This window comes from Panthera onca, chromosome D3 (assembly GCF_046562875.1).
Source record: "Panthera onca isolate mPanOnc1 chromosome D3, mPanOnc1 haplotype 2, whole genome shotgun sequence".
NCBI classification, from domain to species: domain Eukaryota; kingdom Metazoa; phylum Chordata; class Mammalia; order Carnivora; family Felidae; genus Panthera; species Panthera onca.
This window is the reverse complement of record NC_138350.1, coordinates 18,222,325-18,240,279: the sequence shown is the minus strand read 5'-3', so window position 1 is coordinate 18,240,279 and position 17,955 is coordinate 18,222,325. Positions and strand designations below refer to the sequence as shown.

The 17,955-nt window shown below is 38.8% G+C and overlaps 1 protein-coding gene across 3 annotated transcripts in view; it reads left to right on the top strand.

Annotated features, from left to right (window-relative positions):
* Positions 1-17,955, top strand: part of SPECC1L (sperm antigen with calponin homology and coiled-coil domains 1 like) — a 141,844-nt gene that overhangs the window by 27,099 nt on the left and 96,790 nt on the right. For all 3 annotated transcript variants that reach the window (XM_060612580.2, XM_060612581.2, XM_060612583.3), the window contains one exon: positions 5,920-6,109. In XM_060612580.2, coding sequence (XP_060468563.1) covers positions 5,957-6,109 — 153 coding nt within the window. In that variant the 5' untranslated portion in view covers positions 5,920-5,956. The remainder of the gene's footprint in view (positions 1-5,919; positions 6,110-17,955) is intronic.

Here is a 17,955-nt window from a genome sequence, read left to right as displayed (position 1 = left end):
GCCAAGGTCTACTGATGAATTATAATCTGTTTTTGAAGACTTTTGTCCTTAGATAGGGGTTGTTTTAGAAAATCATGGAAGCTTTTTTGGTTGTCTCAATGGTTGGTGGTTGCTGTTGAAATTTAGTAGGTAGGGGCCATGGAATTCTAGACTCAATGAAGTGTCCATTCCATAGAACCAAACTTTTCCTGTGATCTGCCACAACTTTGGAATATCTTGCTGAATAATTTACATAGATAGAAAAAAAATGCTTATGACTGAGCCTAGAATCTAATTCGATTTTACACAAAGAAGGCATTTTTTAACTGTAGTTTTGGAACTACACTTCCTGGAATTTTCCAGGAATGCAGTTACTGTAGACATTGAGGAGAAATTGTTTTGTTCTCAGCTTTACCAAGTTTATTATTCAGGGTTCTCCAGAGGAACAGAACCAGTAAGATCTACACACACACACACACACACACACACACACACACACACAGATTTTCTTTTTAAGTTTTTTTTTTTTTTAATGTTTTATTGATTTTTGAGAGAGAGAGGCAGTTTGAGAGGGGGACAGAGGATTGGAAGCCTGCTCTGCGCTAACAGCAGCGAGCCTGATGTGGGACTCAAACACATAAACCGTGAGATCATGACATGGCCTGAGCTGAAGTCGGATGCTCAACCAACTGAGCCACCCTAGGTGCTCCCCCAAAATAGATTTATTACAAGGAGTTGGCTCACATGATCATGGAGCTGAGAAGTATCAGGATCTGCAGTCAGCAAGCTGGAGACCCAGGAGAGCCAACAGTGTAAGTTCTGGTCCAAGTCTGAAGGCCTGAGAACCAAGAGAGCTGATGGTGTAAATTCTAGTCTGAAAGTTGGTGGGCTTGAGAGCCAAGAAGATACAGTTTTTCAAGTTGGAGTCCAAAGACAGGAAAAGACCAACATCCCAACTCAAGGAGTCAGGAAACTAAATTTAAATGTTAATCTCTTTCAGAAACATCCTTACACCCAGGATAATTTGACCAAAAGTTTATGCACTCTGTGGTGTAGTCAGTTGGCATATAAAATTGACTATCACACTAAATGTGGTTCATCCTCTTAGAAAATCACATTATTATTATTATTGTTATTATTATTTTAATGTTTGTTTATTAGAGAGAGAAAGAGAGACAGAACACGAGTGGGGGAGGGGAGAGAGAGAGAGACACACAGAATCAGAAGTAGGCTCCAGGCTCTGAGCTGTCAGCACAGATGCAGGACTCAAACCTATGAACCCTGAGATCATGACCTGAGCCGAAGTCAGATACTCAACAGGTTAAGCCACCCAGGTGTCCCGAAAATCATATTATTGATAGTATGCATGATAGATGGCATGGTATCTCAGTTGTAGTACCACCACAGGCCCAAGTCAAGACTATTTGCAGTTGTCAAATTCAGTGATTTAACTTAGAGGTGTGATTTCTGACTGTTTTGTTCCTAGCATAGTATTGCTTGAACATTCACATATTGAAATTCACATTTATTTTATTACAGAATACTTCTATTTTTTATTTTTATAAAAGTTTTAGGAGCGTCTGGGTGGTTCAGTTGGTTAAGCGTCCGACTTCGGCTCAGGTCATGATCTCACAGTTGGTGGGTTCAAGCCCTGTGTCAGGCTCTGTGCTGATAGCTCAGAGCCTGGAGCCTGCTTCAGATTCTGTCTCCCTCTCTCTCCGCCCCTCCCCCACTCATGCTTGCTCTCTCTCTCTCTCTCTCTCTCTCACACACACACACACACACAAATAAATAATAAAACATTTTTTAAAAAGTTGTATTTGCCACATATGTCTTTAGAAAGCATCTGTATGTATATAATAAATAGGTTAGCTTTGGATTTCACTCAGTAGTAAAGGGTATTTACATATTTATTATAGAAAGGGAGCTTTGGGTCCAATGTGGGTGAGAACCACTGGTCTAAGTTCTCCTAAGATCTCAAGCTGCCAGGCGCCTGGACCAGTTATGTATCTCAGCATCTTTAAAGCTTTTGGCTGTGCTGCTTGCCTCATCTCAGATGTTTGCAAGACTGTAGTCCTTTTCTTTATCTTATTGGGTATTTTACAGTGTTGGGATTTACTTTCTAGAAGTCCTTGTTTGATTTTTATTAGGTTTTTAATTTTTTTTAAGATTTTATTTTTAACTAATCTCTATACCCAATGTGGGACTCAAACTCAGAACCCTAACATCAAGAGTCTCATGCTCTTCCCTGAGCTAGCCAGGAGCCCCAGGGTTTGTTTTGTTTTTGTAACAGCTTTATTGAGATATAATTCATATTTCCGTACAATTCCCCCATTTAAAAACTGAATGTCTAGAATGTTTCGTCCCCCAAAAGAAGCCTTGTGTCCATTTGCAGTCAGTATCCATTTCTGCTACCCTAGCCTCTGATGACCTCTTATCTACTTTCTGTCTCTATGAATTTGCCTATTCTGGACAGTTTGTATAAATGGAATCATATATACGTGATTCTTTGTGTCTGGTTTCTTTCACCTGGTATAATGATTTCAGGGTTCATCCATGTTATACTTTCTGTTGGTAGTTCATTTTTTTTTTTAAGTTTTATTTATTTATTTTTGAGAGAGAGAGGGAAAGGGAGAATGAGTGGAGGAGGCGCAGAGAGAGAGAATCCCAAGCAGGCTCTGCTGATAACGTGGAGCCTGATGCAGGGCTCGAACCCAGGAACCATGACGACATGACCTGAGCTGAAACCAATAGTCAAATGCTCAGCTGCCTGAGCCACCCAGGTACCCTGGTAGTGGTAGTTCATTTCTTTTTTATGCCGAAATAATACTCCATTTAATAGGTATGCCATATTTGCTTTATCTTTCACCAGTTGATAGACATTTGGAATTGAAACAAAAAGTTATTTTGTATGTAGAAAGCATGTAAATAGAACTAAGTGATAGTAATATGTATCCAGTAACAAATACATGCTGATAATGAAAAGTAATCTAAATGCTCTATTATCGTTTAATTTGGGAGAATTTTTTGAGGTTGTTTGGGTTGTTTCCAGTTTGTGGCTATTATGAATAATCTTTCTATGGACATTTGTATGTAAGTTTGTGTGTGGACAAATGTTTTTATTTCTCTTGGGTATAAACCCAGGAATAGAATTGCTGGATTGTATGGTAACTCTGTGTTTAACCATTTGAAATGGAACTGCTAGACTCTTTTCCAAAGCAGCTGCATCATTTTATGCTGCATGTGAAGGTTTTAATTACTGCACATTCTTTCCAACATTTGTTACCATCTATCTTTTTGATTATAGCCTTCCTAGTGGGTCAAAAGTGGTAATTCATTAGGTTTTAGGTGATAGTAGCAGGAAAGGGACAGTCTGTTACATTGTCCATTTTGGTAGCTACCACGTACCTTTAAGTTTAAATTGGTTAAAATGAAACTTAAAATTAAGTTCCTCAGTCACACTAGCCACATTTCAAGTGCTCAGTAGCCACAAGTGGCCAGTGGTTACTATGTTGGACAGCACAAATACACATAGAACATTTTCATCATTGCAGTAGGTTCTGTTGGGTGCTGCCTGTCTAGGAGAAGTTAATTTGGCAGGAGTTGGACAAGTAGGCAGAGAATGACAGAGGGTCTGAGTGGTGTAGAAAAGGGGTGCAGGCATGGAATTTGGAGAAGAAAAGAACAAAACTCCAGGGAGCCATATGCAAGATATGAGACTTAGAAAAGAGCAGGTAAGGGGCGCATGGGTGGCTCAGTCGGTTAAGTGTCTGGCTCTTAGTTTTGGCTCAGGTCAGGATCTCCTGGCTTTGTGGGTTTGAGCCCTGCATTGGGCCCTGTGCTGGCAGCGTGGAGCCTTCTTAGGATTCTCTCTGTCCCTCTCCCTCTGCCCCCACCCCACTCATGCTGTCTCTGTCTCTCTACCCCCACCCCAAAACAGAAAAACAACAACAACAACAAAAAAAACACAAAAACCCAAACAGGTAAACAAGAGAAAGTGAAAAGTTGAAGGAAAGCCTCTTGGGGACTTGATTGTTTTCCACAGTACTCTGAGTTAGTGATGGACCCAGTGTCATTCCTTGCTGGTTGGCAGGGGGAAGCTACTTGAATCTATCTTGGTCAGTTTCAGTATCCTCTGGGAAGGTGTAGGAGATAGATGGTGGAGCTGAACTGTAGGGAGTACTTCCACTGGGCAGATTACTCAAATGGAATAGAAAGTAGAAAGCTAAACCGTTAAAAAAAAAAAAGGTGGATAATTTGATCATTACTGTATACAATATTTTCTATAAGGAATAACCAGGAAGTTGGAGGAAGGGTAGGCAGCAGAGTCTCTGAGGTGTCGCTGTGTTTTGGTTGCTGTTAATAACAGTGCCTTTTTCTCAAAGGCCTTATCATGTTGAGGGTGGAGCAGAGCCCCCTTCACCCTGTCTCACTGCTCCTGCCACCAAACCAGTTGGTACAGTTTGTATTATGTCAAGGCAAGATAAATCTGGAGTGTTCGAGCTCAGTCTAGGTAAAGTATTCATTAAGGCTATTGGAAAGATCCTTTTCTTTTCCAAAGGTTCTTCTGTAAGTTTATTTTTATTAGGGTGTAGAAATCTTCATAGAATAGAATAGCCTCTTTTTGTGCTGATTATAGTGTCTCAGAGTCACTATACACAAACTTTCTTACATTCAAGTAGGCTTTCATTTTGTAAATTGTATTGCTCTACCCAGCCTGGTCCATGGCATCTTTCCAAACATGCTTTACTGTAGGGATTGCTTTTCTAGCTTAGTTAATAAAAATATATTTAAAGGTTTATCTGGGTGCAGTTTTGTGTGCTGCCAGTGTTATTCTAAGTCCTCTAAGCTGTGAAATCAGATATGAGCCATTAGGTGGTAGACTTGCCACATTCCTTACAGGTAATATAGATGCCCTTGTTTTCTGAACCAAAAAATTGAGATTTATATTCTTTTTTTCCCAAAGGTTTTTTTTTTTTTTTAAGTTTATTTATTTATTTTGAGAGAGAGTGCACAAGTGGGAGAGGGGCAGAGAGCGAGAGAGAATCCCAAGCAGGCACTGCACTGTCAGTGAAGAGGGCTCAAACTTACAAACCATGAGATTGTGACCTGATGCTTAACCACTTGAGCCACTCAGGTGCCTCAAGGTTTATGTTATGATAAAGACTTTTTTAAATGTTTATTTATTTTTGAGAGAGAGAGAGAGAGAGAGTGCACACAAGTGGGGGAGGGGCAAAGAGAGAGAGAGGGAGACAGTATCCAAAGCAGACTCCAGGCTCTGAGCTATCAGCACAGAGCCTGACACAGGGCCCAAACCCATGAACCTCGAGATCATGACCTGAGCTGAAGTCAGATGCTTAACTGACTGAGCCACCCAGGTACCCCCTGTACTCCCCCCTCCAACAAGGAATTTTGATGCTACCTCTGGATAAAAGAGAGAAGCTGAGAAATATATTTAGATACTGAATGTTGGAGTTTCTGGGAAGTTCTCCTGGCTTCTATGAGGCTATCACAGCAAGTATTTGAAATTAAGACTATGCTGGATAATTTGGAAAATACGATCACCCTCAGATACATGTAAAATGGCTAATTCTCAAATGGCAGGTTGATTATTGCTTCATTAAATGCCAAAGATAATGTATGCTGTGTTGTATTTAGCCAGTTCCATTAGAGATCTAGGATATTCTTTTTAATGACTGAACTGAAATGCACAAAATAGTTTCAAGCTAGTAATATTCAAGGAGGATGCCTTAAACATGGGGTGCATTCTGATTAAGTCTAAGACCTTTTCAGCTTTTTCTTTTCTGCATCAACATCGAGCTTTCAAACAGTTTTATTTATCTTTTTATTTATTTATTTATAATAAAATTTTTCAGAAACAAATTTCTACAGAGTTTTCTTCCAGTTGTGTTCTCAGTATAGTGCCATTTCTTTTCACAGATTTGCTTGTAAATGCATCACAAAGAGGCAGCCCAGAATGAAGAAAGCAAGCAGGAGTGTCGGCTCAGTGCCTAAAGTGTCTGGGATAAGCAAAACACAAACAGTAGAAAAAACTAAACCTGAAAACAGCTCTTCAGCATCTACAGGAGGCAAACTCGTAAAACCTGGAACAACAGCATCATTGTCAAAGGTATTAAAATGTGGCAGTGTTTGAATATGTGATGGATTTTAGGAGGAGTGAATCTTAAAATGTTTGATTTATTAAATAAACATTATTTAGGGTTTGCCTTCTGCGAACCTCTGGGAACACACAGCCTTTGAAGAGTTCACAGTGTGGTATACTTGGTGTGTTTGGTCTGACTTTATGAATGAAACCAAATAGTAGGCTTATTGTGAAACAAATCACTGAGCACTTGCCTTGTGCAAGGCTCTTGTGCTGGTGTGAGCTGGAGGTAGAGTCTGCCTTCAAGGAGCTTGTGGTGTAACGGGTGGAGGTTGTCATATACAAACATAACTAAAATTCACGCAAAAAATTCAGATACCCGGGAGAGCAGGAAAGCGGTGTAAGCATTTCAGGAAAACATTGTTTCCAGCCAAAGAAGGTTTTATGAAAAGAGCATGTGTGCCAGGTCTTAAAGGATGACCAGCAATAACATTCCTGGAACCCCTAGATTGGATTTTTTATTTCCAGTCTTACCCCCTCGCACACCGTAAACTGTTACTCTTTTTCTGACAGCTAATCCTGTATTAATCCCGTTAAAATTGGGTAATATTTATTTAGTTAGAGCATAACTCGTTTTTCTTACATTCTTTTTGAGGCTGGTTTAGTTCTTGTTGGTACAGGATAGTGGCTATGGGCTTCAATAGCAGACGGACCCAGGCTTTGTATGCATGTGCTTCACGGCGTCATCATAGTCAGGATGAAAGGAGGAATGTATGGAAGTGGTTAGCACAGAATCTGGCACATGGCAAGTGCTTTGAAAATGACAGGTAGTAGCATTTTTATTGATTACCTCTAGAAATTTTTACCAGCTCAGGACTGATTTCTGAAAATAATAGTCTTCTTTGGGTGTTCTCAGTGTCTCGGTTGATTTGGACCATCCAAGGGACAAGATGACTCCAGACCATTTTTCTGCTGGTCAAATCTTAGATCCACTGCAGAGATCCACACAGTCTTCTAGTCTTTCTTCGTGCAGAATCTACTTATTTGTTCTTTGCTTGTTTGTCCTGGGAATTTTGTGTTTTGAGTAAAAACTTTGACTCTATGGAGAAAACCTGGAGAGGGTTTCTGCTAGTCTGATAGGGAGAAACCAAGCATTGCTTGAAACATGATCTGTTTAAAAGCCTTTTGTCCAGGCAGGGCTTTGATAGATTGTGGCTTAATTATTTTAAGAAGCATCTCATGGGAACAGCAGATGAGGGAATTCCTTATATGTATTGAAAGATCTAGCTGGGAATGCTGGTTTTTCTATTCCAGGGTTGTCAAAACTAAACCCAGACATACTCCACCTGCCCCCAGATTTCTTCCTTGCTACAGCTTTGATGAGCTGCTGGGTGTCATCCTATGGCTACCAGGAATAGACCTTTGTCCTACTTCCGTTAGTCTGAATCAGGATCCTGAATTGCTTCCTTGGTGGCAGTGCTGTCACTCTTTTGTGTAAGATAGCTGGCATTTTCTGACCTAACAGGTTACTTAGTTGCTAGGGTTGTCTTCAGAGCAGAGTGTCTTTGTGACTGGGTGACCTTTTATTTACGTGACTGGAAGAACAGGTTGAAACATTGGCATTGGATATGTTCTGCTTTCCTTCTGTTGCCTCCCCATCAGTGGCAAGCAGAGTTTTTGAAGGTTCACTATGGAGTGTGCCCTGAGGAGGCATTTCAGATCTTCTGAGGTCTGTATCTGGAGTTGGTGGTAGTTTGGTTTTGAACAGTGAGTACTTTTTTATTGTAAAGCAAAAACAACTGTATTCCTGCTCTGTGCCAGCACATGGCCAGCTGTCCATAGCTGTGGCTCTCCTTTGTTGGCTCTTTTAAGTAGGGGGTGTGTGGAGTGGGAAGGGTCTCAGAAGAGGTGAAACTGTTTGGGAACACTTTATCCAGACTGAAGCAATTGCTTTTACTTAAGAAAGGAGAAGAAAAATGTCACTGAATAGAAATTGAAGAAGACACAGAAGGAAAGAAAGAAATAGTGAAAATGAACAGAAAAATGGAAAATTTCAGATCAAAAGGGTTTGGAGACCCCACAAAATTAAGTGTTATTTTATTTTCCTAATTTTTCATACTTCACTGTGCTTCTCTACTGGCATTTGGATACTTCCCACAACTTGAATTCCTGTAACTGGGTTGGAGCATTGATGATTAACCAGATGAATGAAGCTGTTGGCTTTTGATCATGTAGACACCATGTACACATACTCACCCACTCATGTGGGCACCCACATATGTGTCTCTGTCACTGCACAGTGTTCAACACTTTTCTTATAGTGGCAGGGCCTGGGGACGTTTCTTTACCTCTCATTTCAAATATTGTTTGGGGCTAGATTTAGTTAAGGTGGAGGAGAAAGGACCTTTTTTGACCAGAGCACCTCACTGCTGATTGGAACTTTTGTAAATATAAAATACAACACTACTGCTGTTCCTAGGTTTTTAAATTAATTAATTATTATTATTATTATTTTTTTTTGAGAGACAGTGCATGGGGGAGGGGCAGAGAGAGAGGGAGACACAGAATCTGAAGCAGGCTCCAGGCTCCTAGCTGTCGGCACAGAGCCCGACGCAGGGCTTGAACTCATGAACCTATGAGATCATGACCTACGCCAAAATCAGATGCTTAACTGACTGAGCCACCCACTGTTCCTAGTTTTGAGGAAATTATTCCCATTCTTGTGAGTAGCTATGACGTCTGGTTTGGAGCCTTTGTATGGCTAATTCTTTGTCACAGTGAGCGGAGAGGATGATTTGGTCTCCTATGTGCCTGCACTTTCCAGGTTTCACACACTGCTCAGGTGTTCATGGTTAATCCTTGTAGTAGAAGTAATATACTTTTTTATTGTCCCAAGAATACATTTTTCTAAAGGTTAATAGGTAAGTAGTAAATTGTAGTTACTTCAGTTAGAATCTGTCTAAATAATTGATGACTGTGATGATTATGATTATTTGTGATCATACACCTTTTCGGTATAAAAATTAGTTAACCGTGTGATTGAACAATCCACCTCTGAAACTTGAAAGGCAAAATTTAAAAACTAAACTTAAATTTTGAGTTGGTGATGCAGACCATGAAACGTGGACTTTACCTTGAGAAGCATGTATACATTAGTTGTATTGTTTCATTATTTGTATCTGGAAGGGTTTTTTTTAAACATTCTTTTTAAAAAAATTTTTCATTGGTGCACCTGAGTGGCTCAGTCGGTTAAGCATCCAACTTCAGCTCAGTTCATGATCTCACAGTTTGTGAGTTCGAGCTCCACATCAGGCTCTGTGCTGACAGCTCAGAGCCTGGAGCCTGCTTTGGATTCTGTGTTTCCCCCTCTCTCTGCCCCTCCCTGGCTCATGCTTTGTCTCTCTCTGTCTCTCAAAAATAAATAAATGTTAAAAAAATGAAAATTTTTTTTATTCTTTTTTTTTTTTTTTTTATTAAGTAAACTCTATACCCAACATGAGGCTTGAATTTATGACCTTGAGATCAAGAGTTGGATGTTCTACCAATTGAACCAGCCAGGTGCGCCTGTATCTAGAAGTTTTCTATCAAATGATATTTTTGTATCTGTTATTAAAAAGTAGGCTAAAAATCTCTTCCCTCCATCAATTTTATTTTTTGGCCTGTTGTTAATGGTGGGGGAGGGTGGAGTTTACATGTGGAAATGCACATGCATTTGCAGAATTGTGTTAACAAAAATTGAAATAGGGAAAAATATCAGCCTGCAGTAGCTTCATGTAAAAGGAAGTTGGTGAGTACAGAGTTGTTTTTTGTTTTTAATTTTTTAAGTTTCTTTTCTTTCTTTATTTTTTTAGTAATCTCTACACCCAACATAGGGCTCAAGCTCACAACCCCACCTGAGATCAAGTGTTGCATGCTCTTCTGACTGAGCCAGCCAAGCATCCCTGTTTTTAGTTTTTTGATGAAGTATACACCCAGAACACAAAAGCACTTGTGTTCAGTGTAGTGAATCACCACAAAGCAAATATACTCTGCAGCCACCACTAGGTCAAGGAACAGAGCAGACTTATATCACAGTGGCTCCCCACATGTCCCCTCTTAATTTCTGCCCTTTCTAGAAGTAACTACCATCCTAACTTCTAGCTCCAGAGGTTATTTTTGCTAATGTTTTTTAAGATTTTTATTTTTAAGTAATCTCTACACCCAACATGGGGCTCGAACTTAGAACCCTGAGATCAAGAGTTGCATGCTCTACCAACTATGCCAACCAGGTGTCTGAATTTTGCTAATTTTTTATCTTTACATAGGTATAATTGTACACTCTGTTCTTTTCTGTGTCTGTATGATTTCCTTAACTCAGTGTTACCATCACTTTGCTTATCCATATAGTTATAACAGCAGTTCTGTCTTCATTGCAGATTACTAATCCATGGAATGACTATGTCACTCATCTGTTCTGTTGTTGATGGACATCTGGAGTTTCCCTTTTGTGGCTACTAAGAACAGTATTGTTAGGAACATTTAAAAAAAATTTTTTTTTAATGTTTATTTTTGAGCAAGAGGGACAGAGTGTGAGCGGGGGGAGGGCAAAGAGAGAGAGAGACACACAGAATCCAAAGCAGGCTCCAGGCTCTGAGCTGTCAGCACAGAGCCTGATTCGGGGCCCAAACTCATGAACCGTGAGATCATCACTTGAGCCGAAGTCAGACACCTAATTGACTGAGCCACCCAGGTGCCCCAGGAACATTCTTATTCATGTCTTTTAGTCCACATGTACAGCCATTTCTGTTGGCTCTGTAACTAGGAGTGAAACTATGAGGTCATAGGGTGCATAATGTTCAGCTTTCTTGGATATAGGGCCAGATCATTTCCCATTTTACACTGCTGGTGGCTCCACATTCTCACCTGCACTTAAGTCACTCTCCATTTTAACCATTCAGGTGTATGTAGAGGGATTCCGAAGTGGCTTCAGTTTGCATTTGCATTATTATCAGTGGGATTAAGCACATTTTTGTATCTTACTTTTATGTGTTTAGTGGACAGTTAGATATCTTATTTGTGAAGTGCTTCTTAAAATCACTTGCCCATTTTTTTTACTATGTTGTCTCTCTTTTTTAACTCTTTTTTTTTTTTTTTGTAGTAAAACACATTTACCGTCTTAACCATTTTTAAGTGTACGGTTCAGTACTATTAAGTACATTCACATTGAGCAACTGTTCCCACCATCCATCTCCAGAACTTTTTCATCTTGCAAAACTGAAACTCTGTCTCCATTAATCAACAACTCCCCATTCCCCCTCCCCAGCCTCTGGCAACTACCTTCTGTCTCTTTGAATCCGACTATGTAAGTACTTCATATGAGTGGAATCATATTTGTCTTTTTGCCACTGGCTGATTTCACTTAGCATAATGTTCTCAGAGTTCATCCACATGGTAGCATGTATCAGAATTTCCTTTTTAAAGGTTTAGTAGTATTCTACTATATGTATATACCACATTTTGTTTATCCATTCTTCCATCAATGGACACTTTGGTTGTTTCTGTGTGGACTTTTGGCTGTTGTAAATAATAGCTGTGAAATTGTGTGAGAAAATATCTCTTAGAGGCCCTGCTTTCAGTTTTTGGGGGATATATTCAGAAGTGGAATTTCTGGGTCATATGATAATTATATTTTTAATTTTTTGAGGAGCCTCCATACTGTTTTCCACAGCAGCTCTACCATTTTACATTCCCATCAAGGAATTCTCTTCCCAACAAGTGTTTTAATTTTCCCATGTCCTCACCACACTTTTTTTTTCTTTAATAGTAACCACTGAAATGGATATGAAGTGGTGTAGTGTGTCTTTTTTGTACTGATTTATAGTTCTTTGGCTATTCTAGATGTGAGTCCTTTGTCATTTATATGTCTTGCACATATGTCCTCCCACTCTGTGCCTTTTCTTTCTCTTTCTTTAATGGTATCTTTTGATAAATGGAAGTTCTTAATTTTAATATAGTCCAGTTTGTTAATTTTTTCTTTATAGTTAGGGATGTGTGGTGTGTATGTGTGTGTGTTTATGGAATGTTTTGTCATCCCAAGGTCAGGAAGAGAGTCTCCTGTATTTTTTCAAGAGTATTATTATTATTATTAATATTATTTTTAATTTATTTTGAGAGGGAGAGAGACTATGCACATGTGTGCACATGAGCAGGAGAGGGGTAGAGAGAGAGGGAAAGAGAGAATCCCAAGTAGGCTCTGCGCCTTCAGCACAGAGCCCTATGTGGGACTTGAACTCACAAACTGTGGGATTGTGACCTGAGCCAAAATTGAGAGTCAGATGTTTAACTACTGAGCCACCCAGGCGCCCCCCTACATGTTAACCTCTTATCATGGCTGGTCATTTTCCCTTTACACGTGTACTACATACATATATAATTTTTTCTTGAACTTGAAAGTGTAAATTGTAGAGATAATGCTTCTTTACTGCTGGATATTTCAGTGTGCATTTCCCAAAAAACAAGGATATTTTCTCTTGTAACCAGAGTATAGTTACTAGATCTGGAAGTGAACATTGATAAAATGCTAGTATCTCATCTATAGACTTTAATTAAATTTCACCAATTGTGCCAATGTCCATTTTAGCAAAAAAGACGAACATTTTTTTCTGGTCCAGCTTTCAGTCTAGGACAGTGAATTACAGTTAGTTGTCATGCTCTCCAAATTCTTCTTAAATCTAGAATAGTTCCTCAGTTTTTGTCTTTTATGACCTTGACATTGCAGAAGAATGTAGGCCAGTTTATTTGGTAGACTATCTTCCAAATTTAGGTTTCTCATGTTTCTTCGTGATTAGGTTGAGGATATGCACTTTTGGCAGAAGTCCTACAGAAGCCACATGTCCTTGGCATAGCATTTCCAGAAGTACATGCTGTCAATCTGTTCCATTCCTGGTGATATTAACTTAATTTGATTAGGGTGGTGTCTGGTTTTTTCCACTATCAGGTTACCATGTTTCCTTTTGTTAATAAAGTATCTTATCAAAAACACTTGGGAGATTTTATAAATACCCTCTTTGTCATCAAACTTTCACACCCTAACTAGCAATTTTTGGTAATTCTTTCCAGAATCTGTTATTAGTATGATTTTTGCCAAGTGGTAGTTTTTTAATTCCATCATTCTTTCTACATTTAGTAGTTGCATATTAGTGTGGAATAATGGACTGTTTATTCAGTGGGCTGTCAATGGTTAGCATGATTTATTTTGATGCTCAGATTGTCCCCTTCAAGCTGGCTTCTATGTTCTTTTGACATGTTCCTGTTCTTTTTTGAACAGCCTCTTAATTTCTGATGTAAGTTTTCTTTTTTTTTTCTTCAGTATATGAAGTTTATTGTCAAATTGGTTTCCATACAACACCCAGTGCTCATCCCAAAAGGTGCTCTCCTCAATACCCATCACCCACCCTTGCCTCCCTCCCACCCCCCATTAACCCTCAGTTTGTTCTCAGTTTTTAAGAGTCTCTTATGCTTTGGCTCTCTTCCACTCTAACCCCCCCCCTTTTTTTTCCTTCCCCTCCCCCATGGGTTTCTGTTAAGTTTCTCAGGATCCACATAAGAGTGAAACCATATGGTATCTGTCTTTCTCTGTATGGCTTATTTCACTTAGCATCACACTCTCCAGTTCCATCCAGGTTGCTACAAAAGGCCATATTTCATTCTTTCTCATTGCCACGTAGTATTCCATTGTGTATATAAACCACATCTTCTTTATCCATTCATCAGCTGATGGACATTTAGGCTCTTTCCATAATTTGGCTATTGTTGAGAGTGCCGCTATAAACATTGGGGTACAAGTGCCCCTATGCATCAGTACTCCTGTATCCCTTGGGTAAATTCCTAGCAGTGCTATTGCTGGGTCATAGGGTAGGTCTATTTTTAATTTTCTGAGGAACCTCCACACTGTTTTCCAGAGTGGCTGCACCAATTTGCATTCCCACCAACAGTGCAAGAGGGTTCCCATTTCTCCACATCCTCGCCAGCATCTGTAGTCTCCTGATTTGTTCATTTTGGCCACTCTGACTGGCGTGAGGTGATATCTGAGTGTGGTTTTGATTTGTATTTCCGTGATGAGGAGCGACGTTGAGCATCTTTTCATGTGCCTGTTTGCCATCCGGATGTCTTCTTTAGAGAAGTGTCTATTCATGTTTTCTGCCCATTTATTCACTGGGTTATTTGTTTTTCGGGTGTGGAGTTTGGTGAGCTCTTTATAGATTTTGGATACTAGCCCTTTGTCTGATATGTCATTTGCAAATATCTTTTCCCATTCCGTTGGTTGCCTTCTGGTTTTGTTGATTGTTTCCTTTGTTGTGCAGAAGCTTTTTATCGTCATAAGGTCCCAGTAGTTCATTTTTGCTTTTAATTCCCTTGCCTTTGGGGATGTGTCAAGTAAGAAATTGCTACGGCTGAGGTCAGAGAGGTCTTTTCCTGCTTTCTCTTCTAGGGTTTTGATGGTTTCCTGTCTCACATTCAGGTCCTTTATCCATTTTGAGTTTATTTTTGTGAATGGTGTGAGAAAGTGGTCTAGTTTCATCCTTCTGCATGTTGCTGTCCAGTTCTCCCAGCACCATTTGTTAAAGAGACTGTCTTTTTTCCATTGGATGTTCTTTCCTGCTTTGTCAAAGATTAGTTGGCCTTACGTTTGTGGGTCTAGTTCTGGGGTTTCTATTCTATTCCATTGGTCTATGTGTCTGTTTTTGTGCCAATACCATGCTGTCTTGATGATGACAGCTTTGTAGTAGAGGCTAAAGTCTGGGATTGTGATGCCTCCTGCTTTGGTCTTCTTCTTCAAAATTACTTTGGCTTTTCGGGGCCTTTTGTGGTTCCATATGAATTTTAGGATTGCTTGTTCTAGTTTCGAGAAGAATGCTGGTGCAATTTTGATTGGGATTGCATTGAATGTGTAGATAGCTTTGGGTAGTATTGACATTTTGACAATATTTATTCTTCCAACCCATGAGCACGGAATGTTTTTCCATTTCTTTATATCTTCTTCAATTTCCTTCATAAGCTTTCTATAGTTTTCAGCATACAGATCTTTTACATCTTTGGTTAGATTTATTCCTAGGTATTTTATGCTTCTTGGTGCAGTTGTGAATGGGATCAGTTTCTTTATTTGTCTTTCTGTTGCTTCATTATTAGTGTATAAGAATGCAACTGATTTCTGTACATTGATTTTGTATCCTGCAACTTTGCTAAATTCATGTATCAGTTCTAGCAGACTTCTGGTGGAGTCTATCGGATTTTCCACGTATAATATCATGTCATCTGCAAAAAGTGAAAGCTTAACTTCATCTTTGCCAATTTTGATGCCTTTGATTTCCTTTTGTTGTCTGATTGTTGATGCTAGAACTTCCAACACTATGTTAAACAACAGCGGTGAGAGTGGACATCCTGACATGATAAGTTTTCTATTTCTCCAGCCCCAGCCCTATAGTCAGTCAGCCTTTTCTCCAAAGAGGACTTGTTCCTTTTAGTAGAGGATGGAACTTAAAGCCTTTGGAAATGAGGTGTGCTCTTGCTTTTGAGTGTATGGTTTTTAAGCCTGCTTAGTAGACAAGAGAGGAAACATACACACACACACACATCTGTATCAATTTTCATATCTGTTTCTCTCCATATATTGAAAACCTATGAGGGGCGCCTGGATGGCTTAGTTGGGTGGCCAAATTCATCTCAGGTCATGATCTCGCGGTCCATGGGTTTGAGTCCCGAGTCAGGTAATGTGCTGACAACTCAGAGCCTGGAGCCTACTTCTGCTTCTGTGTCTCCCTCTCTGCCCCTCCCCTGCTCTCTCTCTCTCTTTTTTCTCTCTCTCTCAAAAATAAACATTAAAAAAAAAAAAGCTTATGAGTTCACACTGTTACTTCCAAATCCAGTTGACATACATACAATGTTTAGAGTAGCCTTTTCACTTTATGTAATCGTAATCCCAGTCTCTTGACAGTGAAAGACCTGGTTTTCATTATCTATATTTACTTATTTTCTAAATCCTAGTTAGAGAATTGCTCACCCATGCCACTGCCAAAAACAAATCTACTAGCTAGAGTTCAAAATGTATACTTTTTAGTGGTTAGCTTGAGAGTTTGAGGATTTATGGTCAAAATACTGTTTTCAGAAGATATTTGGATTCTTCCCCTGCCCCCTACCCCGTGTGACTATGTCATTTATTTGAAATGCAGTTTGGTCTATTTGTTCCTATTGTGTTCCGTTTTAGGGGAAACCTTAAACCCTTGTTTATTTAATTTTAATTTACTGCCAGCATGTGAAACACTACCACAGTTCAATTCTACATGTCAGAACTAGGACAAGATGTGAAAAGTGTCCCTCTCCTCCCCGATTCCTTCTTACTCTGTCCCCACCTGTCCCTAGGAGGTTAAGAGTCTGGTTGGGTTTTTGTTTTTATCCTTCCTGTGTTCCTTTTGCACAAATGATCAGATACATGTATATTTATTTTTTTATTTCCCCTTTGTTACCCAAAAGTTGCCATAATTAGATCTACTTCTGCCCATTTTCTTTTTTTCACCTAATATACTCTAGAAATCTCTTTGTACCAATTTATGGCAGCCTTTCTCATTCTGTTTAATGTGTCTTTGTATGGATGTACTACAGTTTTTTCAGCTAGTGTCCTATGTATGGACATTCAAAGTGTTTCCAGTGTTTTGCAGTTAAAAACAATGCTGCATTGACTAACCTTATGTGTATGTATTTTTGTATTATTGGAGGTATGTCTTCGGGTGAAATTCCTAGAGGTGGGATTGCTGGGCACAAGGTAAATGCATATGTAGTTCTGTTAGACATTGCTGGGTTCCTTTCATAAGGCCACATCCAGCTGTGTTCTCACCAGCAACCTGTGAGTGTGCCTGTTTCCCCACATCCTTCCCAAAGGAACGTGGCATAACTCTTCATTTTTGCCAGTCTCTTAGGTGAGATGTGGTGTCTTAATGTTGTTTAATTTACATTTCTCCTATTGTGAGTTAGACTGGTTATATCTTTTGTATTGTGTCTGTATTCATTATATGTGATAGTTCATTTTGGTCACCTTTCTATGTGTCTTTTACCCCTTTATTGCTAAGAGTTCTTTTTGTATTAAGGATATTAGCTGTTTATTTGTGAGGTATTGCAGATATACTCTCCCCGTTTCTCATTTTTTAAAATTTTGCTTACGATGATATTTGTGTATCATACACAGGATTAAATTTTTTTTAAGATTTTAATTTTTATAGACTTAGGTTTATCAATTCTTTGTTTTATCATTCAGGATTTTGAGTCATAGAAAACCTTGGGACTTATTTTTGATTTGGTGTGAAATAGGGCTTACTCATTTTTGTAGGGGTTTTTGTGTGTGTGTGTGAATATACTATTAACCTAGTACTATTTATTGAAAAACCCATTTTTTTTTCCTGTACTCTTTCTTTGGTCATAAAACAGGTATCTATATAAGCAGTTACTTTTGGGATTCTTTTGTGTTCCACTGGTTTATTCATGTGCCATTACTCTACTATCATAGTTAATGTGATAATTGCAGAATTTTTGACTTGGTTCTCTGAGGTATGTTGAACTCCACCATTAACCAAAGACAAATAGTAAACAGAAGTGTGTTTGATTAAGCCACTTTTCACATGACTGTGTAGGGTTGTCTTCAGATGTAATTTTTATGAAAGAAAACATATTTAACTTATGGAGAAAGAAAAAAATACCTCAAAGATATATATTTATATATTATATATACATAATATATATAAATATATATATTTGTATATTATATATATATTTAACTTTTATTAACAGAATATAAAAGGTGATTTGAAAACATAAGAGTGTGTTGAGTTTATATACTGACTAAT